A 22681-nucleotide genomic window follows, 5' to 3' on the forward strand; every position below is an offset into this window, starting at 1 on the left:
GAGCCCCTGCAGCTGCGGGAGCGGCTGCTGTCGGCCAGCAAGGAGCACCAGAGGGAGAGCGGCGTGCTGCGGGACAAGTACGAGAAGGCCCTGAGGGCCTACCAGGCTGAGGTGGAGAAGCTGCGGGCCGCCAACGACAAGTATGCACAGGAGGTGGTGGACCTCAAGGCCAAGGTCCAGCAGGCCACCAGCGAGAACATGGGGCTCATGGACAACTGGAAGTCCAAGCTGGACTCGCTGGCCTCGGACCACCAGAAGTCCCTGGAGGACCTCAAGGCCACCCTGAACTCGGGCCCTGGCGCCCAGCAGAAGGAGATCGGGGAGCTGAAGGCTGTGATGGAGGGCATCAAGATGGAGCACCAGCTGGAGCTGGGCAACCTGCGCGCCAAGCACGACATCGAGACGGCCATGCACGTGAAGGAGAAGGAGGGCCTGCGGCAGAAGCTGCAGGAGGCCCAGGAGGAGCTGGCCGGGCTGCAGCAGCACTGGCGGGCCCAGCTGGAGGTGCAGGCCGGCCAGCACCGGCTGGAGCTGCAGGAGGCCCAGGACCAGCGCCGGGACGCCGAGCTGCGGGTGCATGAGCTGGAGAAGCTGGACGCGGAGTACCGGGGCCAGGCGCAGGCCATCGAGTTCCTCAAGGAGCAGATCTCCCTGGCCGAGAAGAAGATGCTGGACTATGAGCTGCTGCAGCGGTCGGAGGCCCAGAGCAAGCAGGAGGCCGAGAGGCTGCGGGAGAAGCTGCTGGTCGCTGAAAACAGACTCCAGGCTGTCGAGTCCCTGTGCTCGTCCCAGCACACCAACGTACGCAGCACCTTCTTGTGGGCTGTGCGGGCCCGTGGGCAACAGCAGCTCAGGCTTGAGAGCTGGCTGGGGAGGGCCTAGTGTTTACTGACCTCTTTTTTCAGCCCAGGGAAGCGTTCTCGTTGCCCCCAGGTACATGCCCATTGAGATATGGGGGCACTAGGCTCAGAGGAGGGAGCCTCTTGTCCCTCTGTGAGAAGGGCAGCTGGCCCTGTGACTGTGGGGACCCATGATGGTCTGAGCTGACCTGGCTGGGTCCCCCACAGACCAGGCCTGGAGAGAGATGTACCTCAGAGCAGAGAACAGGCTTCCTCCAAGTCCCCAAGTCCCTGATGTGCCCACACATGTCCTCCTGTGAGTCCCTGTGCCGTGGGCTGGCATTGACGTGGACAAGCCCTGCCCATCCCCGGGCTCCCATCTCCAGCTGGAGCGCTGACCCAGGGATCTGAGGGCGCCCTCTTGCTGCTGGTCCTAATGAGACGAGCCACAGTCCAGTGGTCACTTTCCCAGAGTGAGGGTCTCGGGAGTGGGGTCTGGAAGGCTGGAGGGGTGGCCCTGGAGATGCTACTGCCACCAGTATCAGCTTTGCTCCAAATCCAGACGTCCCGGCTGAGCACGCTAGGGAGGCCCAGACGGGTTGTGTTCACTCCAGTGGGCTGGGAAGGGCCTTTGAGTGGCTCCCGGCACCACACCTTGTGCCAGACCCTATGTTGCCCCATTTCAACTTCATTCCCACGAGGTCGATGCTCCATTTCATAGATGATCCAACCAAGACCTCAAGACGAGTAACCTTCCCAGGGTTTCTGCCCACCAGTGGCAGAGGTGGTGCCCAACCCTGTTGCCAGAGGGCTGCCAAAGGGTGCTCAGGATGGCAAACGTCAAGTTTGATATGAAGGGACAGCTAGCAGCATGATCGTTGCCTTTTTACAAGCCCCGGGGTTCTTGGGCTTCCGGTTCCCCTTGTACTTTTACACTAGAACTCAGTATTCCAGCAGTAAGTCTTCAGGAGGTCCGAGGACAGGGTGCCTGTCATGCCTCGAGGTCCCACTGCAGCAGCCTTCCGGCCCCTTCTGCTAGGAAGTGACGTGTTTAACAAGTGCTCTCCCAGGATCCTGGGCAGAGGGGAAGGAAGAGCCCCAGGTTAGCCTGTGTGCATACGGCCTGATTGGCTTCTCAGGCCGGGGGGTCAGGCCTGGGACCCACACATGGACTCCCTTGCGGGAGAGGTTTGGGGCTGCTGTAGCTCCACAGAGCATGGGGGACAGAGGTCTAAGGGTGGCCTCCTGCTCCTCAGTCACAGTCCTCGGGTAGAGGAGTGGGTAGTGACCTCAAGAAGACCTCTCTTGACTTCTACATGCACGGGTCTCAGTCTGGACCCACATGTCCAGGTACAACTGGATATTTAGTCTAATGTAATAAGTATGAGAATTTTTAAAAGATGTTTTAGTGTGTGCCTCATTTTCCCTGCAGTGTTTGTAAATAAAGATCTAGGGGCTTAGTTATCACTCGCTGCGAACAAAATGGGGCTTGGGATGTATGAGAAGAAGTATGAAGGGCAGGTTGATGGAGGTGGCTGCCTCCTGATCTGCAGTGTTAGACTCTGACAGACTGCAAGCTCAGAGGACAGCCAGCGTGGACAGGAGGCCAGAAACCTTTGGAGAAGGAAGCAGTAAGGGGCCAGTCGATGTCTGCCCAGATTTTTTTTCCTTGATCTTTTCTTCTTTGGCTTCTGAGTTTATTATTTAGAAGATGTGTTAGAGAGAAAGGAAGTAGCATTTCTTGAAGTCCCTCTGGGAGCCAGTCTGGAGTATGCTCTGCACACACTGCCCCATGGCAGTTGATACTTGTTTCATGGAGGGGAAACCGAGGCTGGAATCTTGCCTCTGGATGTTGATGGGAACCAACCTCTGTAGGCATCCCAGGGAAGGAGATGTCTGTTCAATATAGTAAACATTTTCAACAGAGGTAGGGGCGGGAGGTGTTCACATGGCAGCCACACAGCAGCCTTGGGATGATGGGAACAGAGGAGGGTCCTCTGTTGTCAGGGGGGTCGTCTCAAGGACATCTGTGCTCCCTGCCACAGCAAGTCCCCTTATGTAGTGTAGGCATGAAGTATGCTGGGCTGGCTGGGGCTGGGGGCAGAGGGGCGGCGAGCGTCCCCCTTATAGTCCTCTTCTTTCAGATGATTGAGTCGAACGACATTTCAGGGGAGAAGATCAGGATGAAGGAGACTGTGGAGGGTGAGTGGCCGCTGGGCAGGCGGGACACGGGCTTTGGGGACAGGCTGGTTGGTTCTGCCTTTGAACTGGTGCCACTTGGTTTTGCATCATCTGCCATTTGGTGAGAGGTGCCTACTGCATGCACAAGCCATCACCCCACCCCACAGGTGAGGCGGGCTGCGGCTCGGTTTATTGAGTGCTGGGCATACCTTGTTGTTTGTTTGGTTTTACATTCTTTTTAAAATAGGTATAAACTACCGATGGTTCAAAGGGTATAAGGTGAAGGATCCTATTCCCTGTTCCCTTCCCAAAGGCACAAAGTTGGTCAGTCAGCTTCTGTCCCCATGCAGAGCGTTTCCGCACATACAAGCAGACAGGTAACAGATGGTGCCATGGCTCCCACTCTGCTCGGCCCCTTACTTTTTTCCATTTAATAATGTGTCTTGGAGACTCTTCCTCATCACTACATTCTTTTCCGTGGTGCACAATATGCCATTGTGGAGCTGCCTTCATGTATTTAGCCAGTTTCCTGCTGATGGATTGTAGGTTGTTTTTAGTCTTTGTCTATTGCAAACACCTGCAGTATAAATTACCTTCTCCTTGGGCTCAACCAATTTTAACTCCCACTGGCTGTGGTTGAAAGTGTGTTTCCCGCCCAGCCAGTGTGGCTCAGTGGTTGAGCATCGACCCATGAACCAGGAGGTCACAGTTTGATTCCCAGTCAGGGCACATGCCCAAGTTGCAGGCTCGATCCCCAGTAGGGGGCGTGCAGGAGGCAGCCAATCGGTGATTCTCATCATTGATGTTTCTAACTCTCTCCCTCTCACTTCCTCGCTCTGAAATCAATAAAAACATATTTTAATAAGAAAAAAAGTGTGTTTCCTCACAAGCCTTCCCAACAATGTTTCATCAAGCTTTGTGATCGCTGCCAATCTGAAGAGTAAACGATGTTGCCTGATATAATTTCAACTTACCTTTCCCTCACTGTGACTGAAATGCCATTTCCATTTCTACTGCATCCTTTACCCATTTTATTCCTGTTGTTATTGATCTTTTTGTTCACTTTTTAGAAACTCCTTATTTATGACATTGCAAACATATCCCCCCAGTTGTGGTTTGGTTTTCTTATAATGGTATTTGCCATGCAGATTTTCTTAAATCGATCTTTTTTAAGGGGGACCTTCTGTATTTATTATTTTCATTAATTATCTCATGGTTTCTTCTAGTACTTTTTAGTTCTATATTCTATGTTTAAATCTCTGATCCATCTAGAATTCATCCTTCTAGAAGGTGTGAGGTAAGGATCCATTTTTATTTTTTTCCTAAAAGAGTACCCCATATTTGAAAAACTTATCTCCCCTTCTCTACTGATTTGAATTGCCAACCTTATTATTTTTAACTTTCCTTATGTAACTGACTCTATTTCTGGATTTTCTATTCCTTTCCAATGACTTTTCTATCTGTTCATGTGCCAATTCTATAATTTTTAAATTTTTTTATTGATTTTAGAAAGGGAGGAAGGGAGAGAGAAAGAGAGAGAGAGACATTGTTGTGAGAGAGACACATCGATCGGTTGCCTCTCACACCCGCCCTGACTGGGGATCAAATCCATGACCTTCTGCTGCAGAGGATGATGCTCCAACCTACTGAGCCGCACCGGCCACGGCCTATAATGTTTTAATTATCCAAGCTCTGTTTGGTTGTTAATTACTGGCAAGGCTACCCTTGCCTAACTCTGGCCTTTCAAAATTCTCTTGGCCATTTTTTTTTTAATCCTCACCTAAGGACATGCTTAGAGAGAGGAAGGGAGAGAGAGAGAAACATCGATGTGAGAGAAACATCTATTGATTACATTTCATTCTCGCTCCAACCAGGGATCATATCCACAACCCAGGTAAGTGCCCTGACTGAGAATTGAACCGCAACCTCCTGGTTCATACATCAACGCTCAACCACTGTGCCACACCGGCCCGGTTCATCTATTCAGTATTGAATGCACAGGGCCTTGTGACATGGGCACCATTATTACCATCTCCATTTTTCACTCGAGGAAACTCTGAGAGTTAAGTTGCCTGAGACCACACAGTACTGGAGCCTTTAATTCAGAGTGAGCTACCCAGAGGGACGGGTGGCAACCGCTGGACCCCAGCGCTGGACCTGGAGCATTAATGGCCCCTCATCTCTCCCTTCTCCCCTAGGCCTGCAGGACAAGCTGAACAAGAGGGACAAAGAGGTGACAGCCTTGACGAACCAGACTGAGATGCTCAGGGCCCAAGTAAGTGGTAAGTCTCCCTCCCGCAGGGCAGATGCGGGGGCTTTCCTCGGGGCCACGTGCCAGTGGAGCGTGGAGAGGGTTGGCATCTGGGTCAGGGTACCCTCCTGCACTCCGCCTTGAGGAGGAGGTGGCCTGGGCCAGTTCACCTACACAGAACTTCCCTGGGCAGCAGGGAGTGGGGGGATAGTAGCCCTTTCATGGTCCATAATAGAACCAGGGACCCCAGCCAGCTTCTCTTGCCAGCGGCCACTCTGTTCTGAATACCACCAGGACTTTTTGGTTTCTCAGGCCACTTTGACACAGTCTATCTGCCCCAGCCCCTAGAGGAAATACCAGGGTTTTGGAATCGGGGGGAAGGGCACAGGCTGCAGCAGAGCAAGGCACAGGGGAAGTGAGGACGGGGAGAACGGGTGAGGCAGGGCGTCTGGAATTTGTGACTTGGTGACAAACTGGCCCTGCTTCTTGTCCGCCACAGTATCAGTGGTGGTGTCTGTGAGATGGCCCTTGTGCTGGGAAATGGCTCCCACCCAACCTCTCTCCAGTTCCCATCACGTTCCCATGGCCTCATTCAGGGTCCTGCAGGGGGATTCACACAGGGGATTCATACCATTGGTTCCAACAAAGGTCAGCTGACCTCAGTTCCTCCAAGGCAAAGGTGAAGCTAGAGCCTGTCCCTGTTCAGGCAGGAGTGGAATGCCGGGCCTGTCTCGGGCGGACTGCTTCCCACCACCACAGGGCCCGGGCTCTGTGCTTGGGGTCCCGGTCTGCTTTTTGTGGCTGTCCTCTCGGCCCCTGGCTGCCCAGCTCTGCAGGACCTGAGAGACCCACTCAGCGGAGTGTGTCACTGTGAACACCCCCCCACCCCCGCCACCCTCTGAGAAAACTGGCTCCCTGCCCGGGCGCTCTGGTGGGACAGATTCCCACGGCGATCCTGACCCCCACTTCTTTCTTGCTGGCTGACCCTCAGCGCTGGAGAGCAAGTGCAAGTCGGGGGACAAGAAGGTGGACGTCCTCCAGAAGGAGAAGCGGCGCTTGGAGGCCGAGCTGGAGGCCGTGTCCCGGAAGACCCACGACGCCTCGGGCCAGCTGGTGCTCATCAGCCAGGAGCTGCTCAGGAAGGAGCGGTGCGTAGCGGGCGGAGTGCTCGGACCCGCCGGGCCTGCCACCCAGCTGCCTTCCCTCTGCCTGACCCTCACCCCACCCGACATTAGCCAGTCTTCTCCAGAGGTGGGCAAGGATGGCCTGGGTAGGATAGGTGGCTGACATCACCAGGGGTCACTGTGCTCTCCTCTAAGCTCAGGGGAGGCCTCAGAATCCTCCCTCACACAGTGCTTTCTCCAAGCAGAACTTACGGGAAAGACGCGTGGTTCCCAGGCTTCCTGGCCTTCACTGCTACCTTTAAACTCTTAAAATCTATTGAGGATTCCCAAGGAGCTTGTGTTTGTTTATTCTATATTTGTCATATTAGAAATTAAAAGTGAGGAATGTAAAAATATTTATGAACTCATTTAAAAATAATAAACCAATTGCATGTACCATAAATAACATGCTTTTGATAAAAAGTAACTGTTTTCCAAAACAAAAAAAATATTTAATGAAAAGAGGGGCATTGTTTAACATTTTGTATTCAGTCTTTGCAGTTTGTTGTTTTAGTTGAAGCATATTATGAAAACCTGGCCTTACAGTGATTTGTAGTTAGAAAAGAATGTATGTTAATATTGTTTTCAGATCACTAATATGCTACATGACCCCAAGAAAAAATTCATTGTATGTGCATGAGAAATGATAGTGAAAATAAGTTTTGACCCATGGACCCCTTGAAAGGGTCTTGGGGATCCCTGAGGGTTCCCCATGTCACACTTTGAGAACCACTTGGTTCCAGTTTATAGACATGGTTTGTGTAACCCATATGAGGCTTTAGGGGGGAAAAAACACCTAGATGAGCATTTAAAAAATCAGAAGATTGCACGTAAAATCTAGATTTCTCCAGAAGTTCTGACAACAATAGGCTGACTGCCAGCATAGTAACAACCAGTCATTGCTGGGGAGCGCCTGCACCCTCTCGGTGGTCAGGGACGTCTCGTGTCCCCAGTCCTCCACCCTCTTCATTATTTTATTTACACCCCCTTATGGGCATGGTTCGCCAGCCCCTGTAAACATCTGAGGTTCATCCTCCGATTGAAAAGAATCATGTTAAAGTACAAGCACCTTTTTATAAAGGAAACGGTGTCTCTTCCCTTCCCCTGCTGTTCAGTCTGATGACACACTGGGAGTTTCTGTGCTAGATTTGCTTTAAATTTAGCACCTCTCTAGAAAATGTGGCCCTTCCCAGGGGGGAGGGAGACAGGTGCAGCTGGGGAACATTCCTTCCCAGCATGAACTCACAGCCCGGTGCTCCGTCAAGGCTCCACTGCTGTCTTGCCCCCCATATCCTCCCTGTCCAAATCAGATCTTTTTCCTCGGTGCTCAGCCCAGTCTTGCCTCCTCTGGGGAGTCTGTCTTCCTGCTATCCACAGGCTCATTTCCTCCTCTGTCCCTCAGCACTTACTCAACTGCTACCTTCTTCTTTTTGGACATTTCACTCTGTCCAGTCCATTCTCGAGGCTTCGCTCTCAGCCCAATCTCCTTTGAAGCCTTCCTTTATCAAAGTTGGCCACCATGAGCTCCTCCACGTGCCTGTGATGCTAAGGTGGGAGTGGAAGATCAGCTAGGAATGTGTTGGCAGATTAACCAGTAGATTTACTGTCCTCACAGAACAGAAATCTGGGAGTAGCCATGGATGACGGCTCAGTAGCTAAAAATATCAGTGCTAAGTGATTGGTGCTCTTGGACTCTTCCTCCTGGTTGCAAAGTGGCTGCTGGAGCTCCAGCCATCACATCCATAGCAGGAAGGAGGAGGAAAGGGGCAGTACCGGTGGACTTCCACCTTGTTCTCAACTACCCATGGCCACCTAGTGAGGGAGTTTCTCTCTCTATAGTAGTTGCAGGGAAGGGAAAAGGCTTAGAAGGAGTGTGTCCTGTTCTCAGCCTGTGCCCATTGCAGACATCGCTCACTGACTACCGCACTCTTTTCCACAGAGCCTGGATGTGCCTGAGAGTCATCCTCATCACAGTATTCCAGGCAGCTACTGCCAGCTGGTTAAGGGTCGACATAGGAAAGAAAACTCATCCGATTTCAGCCATTTAAAATGTCTTGCCTCATCGGTGCCCTTGGATGAATATTTTGTGTGCTTTGCTTAATTTTTTAGTTAAACAAATATTCTCTTTTAAAAGACAACAACTTTAAAAACATTCTAGGAAAGGCCAAGTCCTCTTCACTGTTCCGTCCCTAAATCCTGGTCCCTCTTGGGCTGTGGTTGCATGATTTCATGCCTCATGTTTCCAGTCTGGCCCCTTCTGGTGCAGGTGCTGTTTTAATAGCCAGTCTCCCCATCAGAGTGGCTGTCTCTAGGCATTTGGCAGATAGCTGGAGTGTGGGAGTGACTGTAGCTGTTCTGTCCCCCCCCCCCACTCCCTCCCCCAGGAGCCTGAACGAATTGCGGGTATTGTTGCTGGAAGCCAATCGCCACTCCCCAGGGCCCGAGAGGGACCTGAGCCGTGAGGTCCACAAGGCTGAGTGGCGGATCAAGGAGCAGAAACTCAAGGATGACATCCGGGGCCTTCGTGAAAAGCTGACTGGGCTGGTATGTCGGGGCAGGGGAATGCGAGGGTGGGACTGAGGCTGCCCTGCTGTCAGGCCAGGAGAGTGGTGACCTCCTGGAGCCATCCCGGGAACCGCCAAGCCTCCGAGAATTCACAATCCCCTAGAACCACAGGGTCAGTGATGTAGCTCGTGGAGGGGTCACAGGCAGCTGCTTTTGCAGGCATCGTGGCTGGCTGCTGTGTGGCAGTCTAGGTGATGCAATGCAAAGGAATACTGTCTAAGAATCTGACCTATACAGAGGTAAGATGGGCTATGCAGGGTGGTGAGCTCCCCGCCCAGCGAAGTAATCAACCAGAAAGCAGCTCCTTGTTCAGGGTCCTGCAGGGGGATTCACACATGAATGTCAGGAAGAAGGGGGCGGTGTGTCTCCAGAGACCATCATGGGTGGGGCAGCTGTGTCCTGCTGGGTAGGGGAGGAGGAGTAGAGAAGTCACTATAGGATGGGGTCTGGCGGTCAAGAGGAGGGGCCCATATAAGACAGTGTGGAGGGAGTAGGGAGAATCTAGAAGGAAAGAGGAAGGTGTCTGGATTTGGGGACTTGGAGGATGTGAAGCATCTGACAGAGCCTACTTCAGTGGGGACCCTCAGGTGAGGGAGGGGGGCCTGAGGAACATCCCTGTGATGCTCAGGCCTGGCCCAGAGATGGGGTGGGGCCAGGAGAATTTTCTGCCTGGAGGAGGTCACCCTCCCCTAACACATGCACACTGCGACCTCACGCATGCTTTTCCTTTCTCCGGCCTCTTCTAGGACAAAGAGAAGTCGCTGTCGGATCAGAGGCGCTACTCCCTCATTGACCCGTCCTCAGCACCTGAGCTCCTGCGGCTACAGCACCAGCTGATGAGCACAGAGGACACACTGCGGGATGCACTGGACCAGGCTCAGCAGGTGGAGAAGCTCATGGAGGCCATGAGGAGCAGTCCCGACAAGTCCCCGGTGAGCCATGGGCCAGGGCTGGGATGACCAGGCAAGCCAGTGGGCAGTGTCCTCATGGAGCAGGGCCCTATCCTGGGAACCCCTGTCTGCAGGGGAAGGCGGCCCTGTCCTCAGACACCTAGTCTTCAGGGGGAGGCAGCCCTCTCTATCCGGGGAACCCTGGTCTAGGGGGAGACATAGGCATGTGCTCTGAGAGCCCCAGCCCAAGGGTACATGGCTTTGCCATGAGGGTCTCAGACCAAGGGGAGAAATGCAACCTTGCCCTGAGAGCTTCAGTCTACGGGTTCTGGGACCCCCATTCCGAAGAGCTCTATCAGTTTGGAGCCTGAGAGGATCCTATCAAGAAGACATTGCCATCTAGTGGACGAACGAGGAACTGTTGTCTGGTGAACCTCACTCAGCATCTATCTGCCCGTGACTCTTACAGGCCATTGGCAATTCGGGTTCTGCAAACGGCATCCACCAGCAAGACAAGACCCACAAACAAGAGGTAAGGAGCTCTCTGGTCCCGGGGGACACCGTGGCACTCCCACTGCACTCCTGCACAGGCAGAACAGAACCTGACAAGTCACCAAAAATACAAACAAAGATGCATCATGCAAAGGCTTCACAATAGAGTCTCTCACAGAGGAACCCATGTAGTCCATCTTGATTCAGAATTCCTCTTGCTTTTTAACCTTGTTTCCCTGTTTTAAAAAAGTGTTTATTATAAAGTAATACATGCCCCTTGGGAAACTTTTGAGAAAAAAACAAAAATACATAAAGAAGAAAATACTAGTAGCCCTCCCACTCAGAGATGACCAAGGTTAGTGTTTTTGTAAGTGGCAGCCTTCCTGAACTTTCCTAAGTGTGTGTATGTGAACACATGTATATGTACCATCAAGCCTCATTATTCACAGATTCCATATTCGCAAATTTGCAACTAAAATGTATTTATAACCCCAAATCAATATTTGCAACAATTTTGTGGTCACTTATGGACATGTGCGAGCAGAGAAAAATCTGAGTTGCCCGACCTGCATGTTCCCAGCGGAGGGGTAACAAGGCTGCACTCTCCCTTCTTGTTCCAGCTCTCATACTGCAAACGTGTCCTTTTTGAAATCTATTTAGTGCCACCTTTTTCACATTTTTGTGCTTTTACTTGGTGATTTCTGCTGTTTACAATGACCCCCCAAGTGATGGCTATGTGCCCTGCAAAGAAAATCTGTGTGTTAAATAAGCTTCGTTCAGGCCGGACGATGTGATTCAATGGTTGAGTGTCGAACTATGAACCATGAAGGTCACAGTTCAATTCCCGGTCAGGGCACATGCCCCTGTTGCAGGCTCAATCCCCAGTGTGGGGCGTGCAGGAGGCAGCTGATCAGTAACTCTCATCATTGATGTTTCTCTCTGTCCCTCTCCCTTCCTTTCTGAAATCAATGAAAACGTATTTGAAAAATAAATAAATAAGCTTTGTTCAGGCGTGAGTTATACAGTAAGTCCTCACTTGAGATCATTGGTGGGTTCTTGGAGATTGCAACTTTAAGCGAAATGACATATAACAAAACCAGTTTTACGATTGGCTAATTGATATAAACAAGAGTTAAGTTCCCATGGCATATTTCTGGTCACAAAAACATCACCAAACTTCTAAATAAAGACCCCAAACACTTCTAATATTAAACATTGAAATAAATGTGAGCTCTACATACATTTAAGAAGAATAAAAATAGGTAAGATCATTATATTCCAACCTGCTTATTCCAGTTCAGGGTCACAGGTGGCTGGATCTCTCCCAGCAGATCAGGGCACAAGGTGGGACCCACCTGGACAGGACGCCCTTCCATCACAGCGCCACCCACACCCACACCCACACCCACGCGGACTGGGACAGTGTAGGCACGCCAGTTTATCTCACATGCACGTCTTTGGAATGTCGGGGGAAACCAGAGCCCCCAGAGAAAACCCACGCAGACATGGGGAGGATGTGCAAATGCCACCCAGACAGTGGTCCCGGCCAAGAATCGTCACCGTCACCATTATAACAAAATGATGTTATTTGAAGACCTGCTGTCCTGTTGGCCTTGAGTTGTTAATGAGTCAACAGCATGTGTTAAGTAAGATGTCTTTACACAGAATCACACATAAAACATGGTTATGTAGGATCAGTTGACTAAAACGTCCTGATCAGAGGTTTGAGGGAACTTAAACCCATATTTCCACCTGGAGCAGTGGCTCGGTATTCGGTAATTCAGCGCAGGTGATGACTTTATAGAACATAACTACTGTGAATAATGAGAAGCTGTTATATGTATATGCATGTGTGTAAACATTCACTTTATTTGGAAATCATTTCAAAATTACTAAAAAACTGCAAGATTAAAAATAGTACCTAGCATGTCATCTACCCTTTCCCACCTTGCATTGTAAGCATGTTGCCCTGTCTGTTTCATCTTTTGCTCTATGTGTAGATGTGTGTGTAGTAATGCCTGTAATTTTCTTCTGAACCATTTCAGTATAATAGCATGTCTTGGCCCTTAACAGTTGGCTCTGTATTTTCTGAGTAAAAGGACATGATTATACATAACAACAGTGCAGTTATCAATTTCAGCAAACGTAACGTTGATGTAAGATTTATATCCATTCTACTCTCCATATCCGTTTTCCCCTCTGTACAGGATACGTGACGGGTTAAGTCAGCTTATTGCACTTAGCTGTTATGTCTTGTTAGTCTCCTTTAATCTGAACATGTCCTCAATTTCTCTTTGATTTTTATGATATTGATATTTTTGAAACATAGTCCCCACTCCTTTTTAAAATATATATATTTGTATTGATTTTTAAAGAGAGAGGAAGGGAGGGTGAGAGAAACAGAAACCGATGTGAGAGGAATATCCATCAGCTGCCTCCTGCATGCCCCCCACCCTTTTTTAAATAGAAGATTCCTCATTTGAGGTTTGCTGGTGGGTCCCCGTGATCTGAGCCAGGTCCTGCATCTCGGGCTGGAACACTTCGTCAATGTCGTGTCCTCCGGCATCCCGACTGGGCGCATGATGTCCATCTGCCCTTCCCTCCTGATGTGAATTGTGATCACCTCGTCCAGGAGTTATCTGATTTCTCCACTGCATAGTTATTGGCTCTCTTCAGTCTGTGGAGACTGTAGGGCCATGTGGATACCCTCTCACTGAACCCCTCCCCTGGAATTCGCATCCGTGGATGACTCTGGCCTCAGCCAGTCTTTACTGTGATGGTTGCAAAGCAGCACATACATCATTTTAATAGAGTAAGTCTCACACTATATTCAATTTCACCTCCTGTATTTTCCACTGAATATTTTAAACATCAGCATGTTCTCTCTTCCTTAAGCAATCTCTGTTAAGCCTACGTGTTCTAACATTATGGGTATAAAATTGGTTTTCTAGAACTTCATGGGCCTAAAGGTGCCTGTGACTCTGTCATTGTCATGTCTTTGGTTGACTGTTGTGTTTTGTTTTTTAAAAAATATATTTTATTGATTTTTTTACAGAGAGGAAGGGAGAGGGATAGAGAGTTAAAAACATCGATGAGAGAGAAACATTGATCAGCTGCCTCCTGCACACCTCCTACTGGGGATGTGCCCGCAAACAAGGTACATGCCCTTGACCGGAATTGAACCTGGGACCTTTCAGTCCGAAGGCCAACGCTCTATCCACTGAGCCAAACCGGTTAGGGTGACTGTTGTGTTTTAAGAGGGTGCCTGGTGGCCCCACCCCACAGTTAACACCTGCTTTTACCCACAGTGTTATAGGCACCCACCTGGGGCCCGGATGCCAGCCCAGTAGGTGGGAAGAGCCCAGCACTGGCTCTGTCCCTGGTTTGCTGTGTGACCCTGGGCAAGTGAGGCTGGAGGAACTTTCCTTCCACCCTGGATAGGAGAACCCCTGGGCACACATGCTCACCTGGAGATAGGAGAACCTTGGACATAGAATCTGCCAAGGGCCAAGGAGAGAACTGGGTGGGGCAGGGCACAGAGCTGTAAGGGGGGAGTGTCAGGGTGCTGAGAGCCAGCCCTGTGTGGCTTCGTCTACCCTTTGAGGCACAGGGGTCATCCCAGTTTGCAGACATGAACACCAGGGCTTGGAGTCTCACCTCCAATTTTTATTTTCTTGGATCCAACCTCCACACAGGAACGCAGGGCTCTGTACACCCACCTGCTCTTGCCTCTTCTCCTCAACTTCCCCTAACAGCTCCCACCCTCCCTCCTATCTCACCCTTCTTCAACACTCAGCAAAGAGACTTTTTTCTGCCCCAGGGCCTTTGCCCATGCTGTTCCCTCTACCTGGCACCGGTGGGTTCTCCTCCCCAACCCCTTCTTTTTTACCTCCTCCCCTCTGCCACTCCTGACACTTGCTGATCAAGCCCTTGCTCTCTCCAGGACAAGCACTGACCCCGAGGGCCATCATGGAGCAGCCCCGTCCACACCGGAGCCACTCCTTTCTGCCCCAGTGGCGCCCCCTCCAGGCAGCGGCCAGGACTGTTACTTTGGAGACAAGAACAGTATTTGTAACAATAATGTACCTACCGTCTGGACAATCCCCACCCTCAACCCCCTGCCGGACCAGGAGGCTTCCTCAAGCACGAACTTCCACAGAGAGCGGTACAGCCCGGAACCTGCAGCCCCGACGCCCAGGACACCCAGCAGCTTCTGGAATGTGTTTGGCGGGAGTCTGAGGCTATCCGACCAGGCCCTCTCCCCAGAACAAGCTGCCCTGGGGACCATCCTGAGCTCGTCCCTACCCTCCCTTTCTTCCCTTCCTTCTCCAGGGTCCCCCTCGGATCCAGAGAGCCATGGTCCCAGGAAAGGTCAGAGGAGGCCCAGGGTCTCCTTGCAGGCACCAAGGAGCGAAGTCCGGGCCTCAGGAGCCACTGAGGACCCCCTTTTCTGCACCCACTTCCCGGCAAGGCAGTTCCCAGGGCTGCTTGTCCCCAGATTCTGAGCCTCCTTCAAGCAATGGTACACGCTCCCCTTAGCCTGTCTGCCCAGCGAGTCCCAGGTTCAAGGTGTTGGGGTACAAGGTCCTTTCCCCCCAATACCAACATACACACACAACTCCAAGCTGCTGGCCAGAGGGTGGCCGCCAAGGCCAGGAGCACAGTATTAGGAAAGTGGGAGCCTGTCCTCACCCCCACATCGACCTGGCTTGGAGCTGGGGCAGGGTGGCTGCAGGGGAGTTGAGACCAGTGGTCCAGGCATATTTTAACTGGTCGGTAATTCGGTGTCCCCTGGGCTGACTAGCTGTTCCAAAACTGGGCCTCCCCCCTGCAGGTGCACTTGTGCACACCCTGACGTACACACCCACTGACCCTTGACTCACACATACTCACAGGGGTCACACACGGCCATGCAGGTGGGGTGTTTGCATCAGCCATGCTAGGCCACACAGGTGCACACACTTGGGTTCCAGGACTGAGCCCCAAGCCAGGCAAGGTAGTGACTGCACACACGCACACACCAGACATTCCTGCAACCTGGCAGTGCACGCACACACCCAGGTACACGCAGTGAGTGTCCAGGGGTGTGTGTGCCAGGCACAGGCATCAGGATGCACAGGTACCAACAGCCCCTTTCAATCTTACCAGGCCCCGGCCCGGAGCCTTTAAACCTTGTCTCCAGAAAGAGAACCCAAGGGATGTAGTTGGCAAGAAAAAGCTAAGCACCTCTTTTCCTCGAGCCCTGTGAGTCTCTCCAGGCCTGTGTGTGGCAGGAAAAGCCAGCTCTGGCCCAGCAGTGCCCACCTCTAGAGCTGGAGGGCCCACAGGCCATGGCCTTGTGCTGCAGCACCGCTGCTGGGGGCACGGGGGAGCCTAGCGCCCCATCATGGCGTTCCCAAGGTGCACCAGGACGGGTATGCAGTCTGCCCAGGGAGCAGCCCAGGTAGCCTGCAAGTGCTCCCAGATACAGGTGGGTGGTGCTCACCACCTTGCCATCAACCTTACCATCGTGGGGGCAGCCAGTTTGTCCCATCAGCCCCCTCCCCCTCCCTGTTGGCTTTTGGTAGCTCTCGCATGCTGTTTTATTAACAACAGTCTAGGAGCGATGCTCTAGTGGCCTAACCCAGAGTTAATGCTACTCTTTCCAGCAAATTCAGGCAGCTGCCCCCCCAAAGGAGGCGCTGATTAGCCTACTAACAGCCAGAGGCCCACACCGGAGGGCTGAGCCCCGGATGGGTTTGCAGGGGGCAGGTATCACAGAAGCGATTTCCAGTGAGCATCTCTGACCAGTGTGGACTCAGCCACATCCCTGCCAAGTCCTCCCCGTGACCTTCCCTCCCCGAAGTGGAATTGTTGAAGTGTGGCAAGTCCGTGCTCGAGACAATAAAGCTTGTGACTGAGGTCCAGGACCTGTGCCGTGTCTGCTTCTCTCTGTCGGTGCCCTGGCCCCCAGCCTCTCCCAGCTTGTGGGCACACTGGTGCCAGGACTTGGTCTCAGTCCTGTTCCTGGTGGGCTGCCTGCTGATTTGTCTCGGGTGTGAATGGCTGGTGAGGACCTCAGAGGGCCTGGTGTTGAAGACGTCTGGGGCTGAGCTGCGTGGTTTGGGTTTGAACGAATCTTGTTTGCAGCAGTTCTTTGAGAGGCGGAGGTTTGAACTTGAACCTCTTAGAGTTATAAGTGGGCCTGCAAGAAAAGAAAAGTCCCCCAATATGCGAAATAGGGATGGGTCAGCCAACACCAGTTTGCTGAGTTAGGGAGAACACTTTCAAGTTCAGAGCCAGTTCTGTCCTACCGCCAGCTGTCTGTAGGTCACATGAACAGTCAGCGTCTGCAGCTCTGTGGTCCTTTTACAGGCTTTGCCCTTGAGGTGGCCTCCCCGGAAGACGGAGCAGGCCCTCGAGGCTCCCAGCTGAGGGTCCAGGAGCACCTGCCATTTCTCAGGAGCTGCATCGGCAGGTCCCGGGACAAGCAGTGGGGCCTCAAGGGTGGACAGGGCCTGAAGGGAAGGGCCGTGTGTGTCGATGTGGACAGGACTAAGGAAACCCGCAAAGGGCTCTGGGAGCCATTCCTGCCCAAAGGGCAAAGCAGAGGGGCTGTGACTGGAATGGGGCCAACGTTGCAGCTGTGGGGGGACTCCAGCAGGTGGGGTGGCCCCAGGAGCTGGAGGAGGAATACCCTGGCCTCCTCCCGCCCTCCAGATGCCTCTCCAGATGCCTCTCCTGTTAGTTAAACCCAAAGCCAAGGCCAGGGGGCCTGTTGGGCGGGCGGGCGAGAGGCCAGCCCTGGGCCCAGCCAGGAGGGAGGGAGTGCAGAGCGGGTAGGAATGGAGTGGATCAACACAGTATCCATCACAAGATAGATTTAAACAGTGCCCTATTCTCTGGGCTTCTGCTGCCTTGAATATAAATGGTCTCTGTCCTTCCAGAACTTTCTTACCAGCCCAGCATCTGAAATTCAAAGAGCTGCTGCAAACACCACTTCTCTTCAGACCGAACACCACTGTGACCTGTGGTTCCTTTCACCCGAGGCACCGGTTCAGCCCAGTCACTTGAAGTCATGACACCAAATATGTGTGTGTGTGTGTCCCCCTCCCCCCCACCCCCCATCCTAGGGACCGCTTGCTGCTGCAGGAGAGAGAATTAGCTCAAGTTTGTGGAAACTCTGGGCCAGGGGCTGCGGTCAGAGGAGAGCAAGGCCCCTGCCCACGTGTGGCTCCCAGGCCAGCAGTCTAGCTCCGTGTCAGCTTCTGTGCAAAGGGTGCTGGGTGGGGGAGGACAGAAAGGGGAGTAGGCGGGACTGCCACAGGGAGAGAGGGGGCTGGCCTCCCAGGTGGGCGGGCTTCCCTGCTGTCACCAAGGCTGAGGGGGCCAGGAACTGGAGGCCCAGTGGCCACGGGCTTGGATCTCACGGAAGGAGCTTCCTGAGCTGTCTGCCCAGGGAGCGCATCCAGGAGGCGCAGGACGAAGGAAAGCACCAGGAAGGAGGAGAGGCCTCCAAGGGGGAAGAGGGGCGCGAGGTGGCCATGACAGTCCACTCCCCAGAGCAGTCTTCAGCGGCTCGGGCCACCGGGGTGGGAAGCCCCCAGCATGTGGTGTGGGCCGCTTCGGGGAGGTGTGTACAAAACCCAAGGTCTGGAGGGCAGCCTCCACCCTTCAGAGCTGTGACCCTGGGGGAGGCATCTCTCCCAGAACCACCCTGCTAAGAGCTGGCACTGGACACCCTGGGTCCAGCCAGCCTGCCACCCTCTGGCTGTGCGGGCCAGGCCCACTGCTCCACTTGCTCAGGCAGGTGGGGTCCAGATGCTGGGAGAGATGGACACTGACCAACATGTGGGTCAGGGCCCAGAGAATCCCTTAGACCAGTGGTTCTCAACCTTCCTAATGCCGAGACCCTTTAACACAGTTCCTCATGTTGTGGTGACCCCCAACCATAAAATTATTTTTGTTGCTACTTCCTAACTGTAATTTTGCTACTGTTATGAATCGTAATGTAAATATCTGATATGCAGGATGTATTTTCATTGTTACAAATTGAACATAATTAAAGCATAGTGATGAATCACAAAAACAATATGTAATTATACATGTGTTTTCCGGCGGTCTTAGGTGACCCCTGTGAAAGGGTCGTTTGACCCCCAAAGGGGTCGCGACCCACAGGTTGAGAACCGCTGGCCTAGACTAAAGGCTCATCCCAGTGGTTTCTCTCCTTCTCCCCTCCTACCGGGGAAGTTGCCCGTTCTCCATTCGGGGGCCCCACCCCAGCTCGGTGGGCCCCTCGACAGTCCAGCAGACTGCTCAGCCAGCGTGGGAGGAGCCCCTCGCCCCTGCCCCAGGCACCCCTGCCCCAGGCACCCCTGCACTGACAGGTCAGGAGCCGCCCACAGGTCCGGGCTTGTCTTATGCTGGGATGGGGCTCAGAGCCGGCCACTCAGACAGGTGTGAGTCCAGCCCTGCATGGACTTCTCTAATTTTTAAAATTTCAGACTTAAAAGAATTGCAAAAATAGTGTAATTCCTGTATCCCCTTCACCACCTCCCCTCAGGTTACTCTCTTGCACAACCACAGTTCAGTGACCCAAACTAGAAAACTGACATTGATAGGGTACACCTGGGAAAGTACACGCTTTGGATTTCATTAGTTTTCCTCCGTGTCCCTTTGCTGTCCGGGATCCCATCGAGGACCCCACACGGCACGCATGGGTCACGTCTCCTCCATCCCCAACCTGCAACAGTTTCTCGGACCTTCCTGGTCTCTCACAACCTCGACGCATCTGAAAAGCCCCGAACAGTGATTTTGTTGCACGTCCCTCCATTCGGTTCGTCTGGTGTTTTCTCAGGATTAGACTGAGCGCAGAGGTGCCGTGCCCTCCAGCGCACCGTGTCGGGGGAGCCTGATTCCGGGTCAGCACCAGTGACGGTCACTAAGCTGACGTTCGGAGGGCTCTCCAACGTCCACACAAAGACGCGTACACAGCTGTTCGTAGCGGCATTACTCACAGTGGCCAAGAAGTGCACACAGCACCGATGTCCATCAGTGGAGGGATGGATAAAGTGTAGTACATCCATACGATGAATGTTATTTGGCCGTAGAAAGGAATGAAGCACTGATACGTGCTGTCATGTGGATACACCTCCGTAAGGGGAGGCCTGGGGTTTGCTCGCCTTGCCTCCATCCAGCTCCAGGCCTGCTCTCGTTCTCTGGGATGCTGTAAGGGGGTGAGGGGGTGTGTGAAGAGGGTTCTGACAGTGTCCTTATCTGGAATGACCAAGGAATCCCCAGCTTCGCCGTTACTCTGACATCTAATGACAAAGCTGTCCAGACCACACTCAAGCTGACATGCAGTGAAAAACACCCCGTTGGATTCCCCTTTTACAAATATTCTCTAGGATGGGATCCAGAAGACAAGACGTCTCAGACATTTTAAAATGAGCCCTGTGGGCAGAAGAAACCCTCGCAGGGTGATGATCTTTACTTTAGTGCTGGCTGTGCAAGAAAATCCAATGCAATCGATTAAATAAAAACCGGAAGAAAAAAGGCAGCTACAGAATGGAAAGGAAGCAGGAGCCGGGACGCAATTATTTCATGGCGCTCCATTATGACTGACGAGCTCTTAGGCTGGAAGGCCAGGTTTGACGCAGGACTCTCGGAAATTAAAAAAGAAGTGAGTGGAAGAAGAACAAGAAGGAAAAAAGTAATTAGGTGGGAAACAGCGATTCAAAACAGACCATGACCGCCTGGCCAGCGTGGCTCAGTGGTTGAGCATCGACTTATGAACCCGGAGCTCAAGGTTCGATTCCCATCAGGAGACACGCCTGGGTTGCAGGCTTGACCCCAGTGTGGGGCATGCGGGAGGGAGCCAGTCAATGATTCTCTCTCATCATTGATGTTTCTCTCTCACTCTCCCTTCCTTTCTGAAATCAATAAAAAATATATTAAAAAATAAATAAATAAAACAGATCATGATCTTCACCCACCCGATATCCAGTTGCAGGAGGCGCTGCAGACAGCGGAGGGCCGTGCGGCCTTGGGCCAGGAAACAGGTGACTTGGAGCGAGAGGGCGAGGAGGATGGTCCAGGCTACAACCCTGCTGATCAGAGTAACCGACGGCCTGTCCGCATCGGCAGGTCGATGGCACAGCGTCTGAGGCTATGCTGAGAGGGTCTTTATCTTTTGTTCTTTTTTTCTGAGAAAAAAATAATTTTAGGAGGATATTCTTCTGATAACATTCATCATCAAACTTCATAAACTGACCTTAAAATTTCAAATAAAAGGAAGAAACAATGACTCCCAGGTTAGACGGAGAACCCACCACGCAGCGTCTGCCGACTTTCCAAAGTAATGACCGCGAAGACGGCTGGAGCGGGAGAGAGCCGGGCACCTAGGGCTTCGGGGGCGTCCCCGAACTGAGGTCGTTATTTTTTAAATGTTTCATACAGGAATGATCCTTTGTAGTCATTTGAGGGGTGTTAGGAATATTTTATAACACTTTCTTTATAAACTTAGTGCCCAGATTGATGAATGTGAGTGTGAACCAGTGGAATCACCACCAAGATTTAAAAAAAGAACATTTCCAACTCCAAGCAGGCTCCTTCCCGCCCCTCCCAGCCCACACTCGCCCTCCCCACTAAGAAATAAGCAATATCTCTGCCTCTGTCATCATAGGGGAGTGTTGCTCGTGTGCTGTTTGGGGTCACATCGCACCTCTGAGATCTGCCCCTTTCTTGTGTGTGGTAATAATCCGTCCTTTTCTCGTTGCTGTGTGGCATTCCATTGTGCAGTATACCACAGCTTAGTCACCTATTCCCCGCCCTTTGGCATTGTTTGTTATTTTTTAAACTGTGATATGATTAACATGGAACATTATGTTAGTTTTAAGTGTGCAGCATAATGATTGCATATTCGTACATATTGTGAAATGATCACCACGGTAAGTGTAGTTTACACCCATTACCTCCTATAGTCACAGTTTTTTGTGTTGTTTTTTTCCTTGTGATGGGAACCTCAAGGTCCGTTCTCTTAGCAACTTCCAAATGTACAAATCGGTATGAGTAACTATAGTCACCATGCTGTACATTATATCCCATGACGTTTATTGTGTAACTAGAAGTTGGTACTTTCTGATCCCTTCACCCATTTCGCTCACCCTCCACCCCATGCATCTGGCAACCGCCGATCTGTTCTCTGTATCTGTGGTTTGGCTGTTTGGGGTTGTTTTGAGATTCCGACTATAAGTGAGAGCATACCGTATTTGTCTTTATCTGTTCTTCTCTTGATACACAACGGGGTTAGATATATTGTGCACTCTATCCAGGAGACCTCGGACATGATGAAGGCTCACAGTAACACTGTACAATCGGATGGACAGACAGCCTGACGCCAGGACCTGGGAGGTCTGGCGACATTAATCAAGCCTCTGTGTCCCCTGACCCAGACCTCGGGAACTAACTCCACGTGTGCTGGGGAGGGAGGCCAGCACCATGGCAGCCTCACAGGAGGCGCCAGGCCGGGAGTCCGGGCTAAGGCACACACTGAAGTCTGCACCCATGTCCACCTGGGAATCAAAGCTGGACAGCAGGAGTGGGCACACAGAGCCCTCACTCTGTCTGTCTGCGCTGACCGAGCCGTTCCCAGAGAGTCAGGAAAGAGCGGGAGCAAAACTCAGCAGTGTGGGCCCATAAAACACCACCGAACAAAGGAGGGCAGGGCATTTGGGAGACTCGGAGCAGAAGACGGAACCTCTAAAAACAATCGACCACAGAATCCAGAATTACAAGCGTGTGCCTGAAGACACGGTGAGATTTCTGTTTCGGGCAATGCAGCAGACTGAACTTCATTTGTAAAAATACCTCGATACAATTTCTCCTGATATGATGTGCCAGATAAAATATACCACACATGCTGTTAAGCATGTGCTGAGCCTGCGGGAACGTACAAGAAATCCCCAAGGGCTGAAAACCAGGGTTGGAAGCCAGAGGGGTAAGCTGATTCGGGAGCTGTGACTGCCCAGGCTGTTGCCCGTATCGGAAACCCAAAGGCTGGGGATATTACAGCCACAAGGTGCGAAGAAGACTGGGCTTTGCAAAGTGGAAAACTGGAACCAAGACTCTTGCGAAAGTCAAAACGACAGAGCTACAACCTCCTGACAAGTATGGACTAGAAAATCTTTGCCCTGGCAAAGGGAGGTGACAAGGACACTTGAGTGTCTTGGCCTCTCTCTGGGTGAGGGGGGAAAAAATTCACAGACTTTCTAACAACCCAAGCCCCGTGAGAGATTGGAGTCTGAATATGCCATTGGGGTG

At 52.0% G+C, this 22681-nt stretch overlaps 1 protein-coding gene across 1 annotated transcript in view; it reads left to right on the forward strand.

Moving 5' to 3' along the window:
* Positions 1-16290, forward strand: part of CLIP2 (CAP-GLY domain containing linker protein 2) — a 51110-nt gene extending 34820 nt beyond the window's left edge. Inside the window, exons 11-18 of the mRNA XM_005877214.2 lie at positions 1-801; positions 2984-3041; positions 5219-5302; positions 6263-6419; positions 8819-8978; positions 9746-9931; positions 10359-10421; positions 14325-16290. The exon at positions 1-801 is cut by the window's left edge and continues 34 nt beyond it. Of these exons, the coding sequence (XP_005877276.1) occupies positions 1-801; positions 2984-3041; positions 5219-5302; positions 6263-6419; positions 8819-8978; positions 9746-9931; positions 10359-10421; positions 14325-14336 (1521 nt within the window). The 3' untranslated portion in view covers positions 14337-16290. The remainder of the gene's footprint in view (positions 802-2983; positions 3042-5218; positions 5303-6262; positions 6420-8818; positions 8979-9745; positions 9932-10358; positions 10422-14324) is intronic.
* The last annotated feature ends 6391 nt before the right edge of the window (positions 16291-22681 follow it).

The sequence above is a fragment of the Myotis brandtii genome, unplaced genomic scaffold (genome assembly GCF_000412655.1).
Source record: "Myotis brandtii unplaced genomic scaffold, ASM41265v1 scaffold510, whole genome shotgun sequence".
NCBI classification, from domain to species: domain Eukaryota; kingdom Metazoa; phylum Chordata; class Mammalia; order Chiroptera; family Vespertilionidae; genus Myotis; species Myotis brandtii.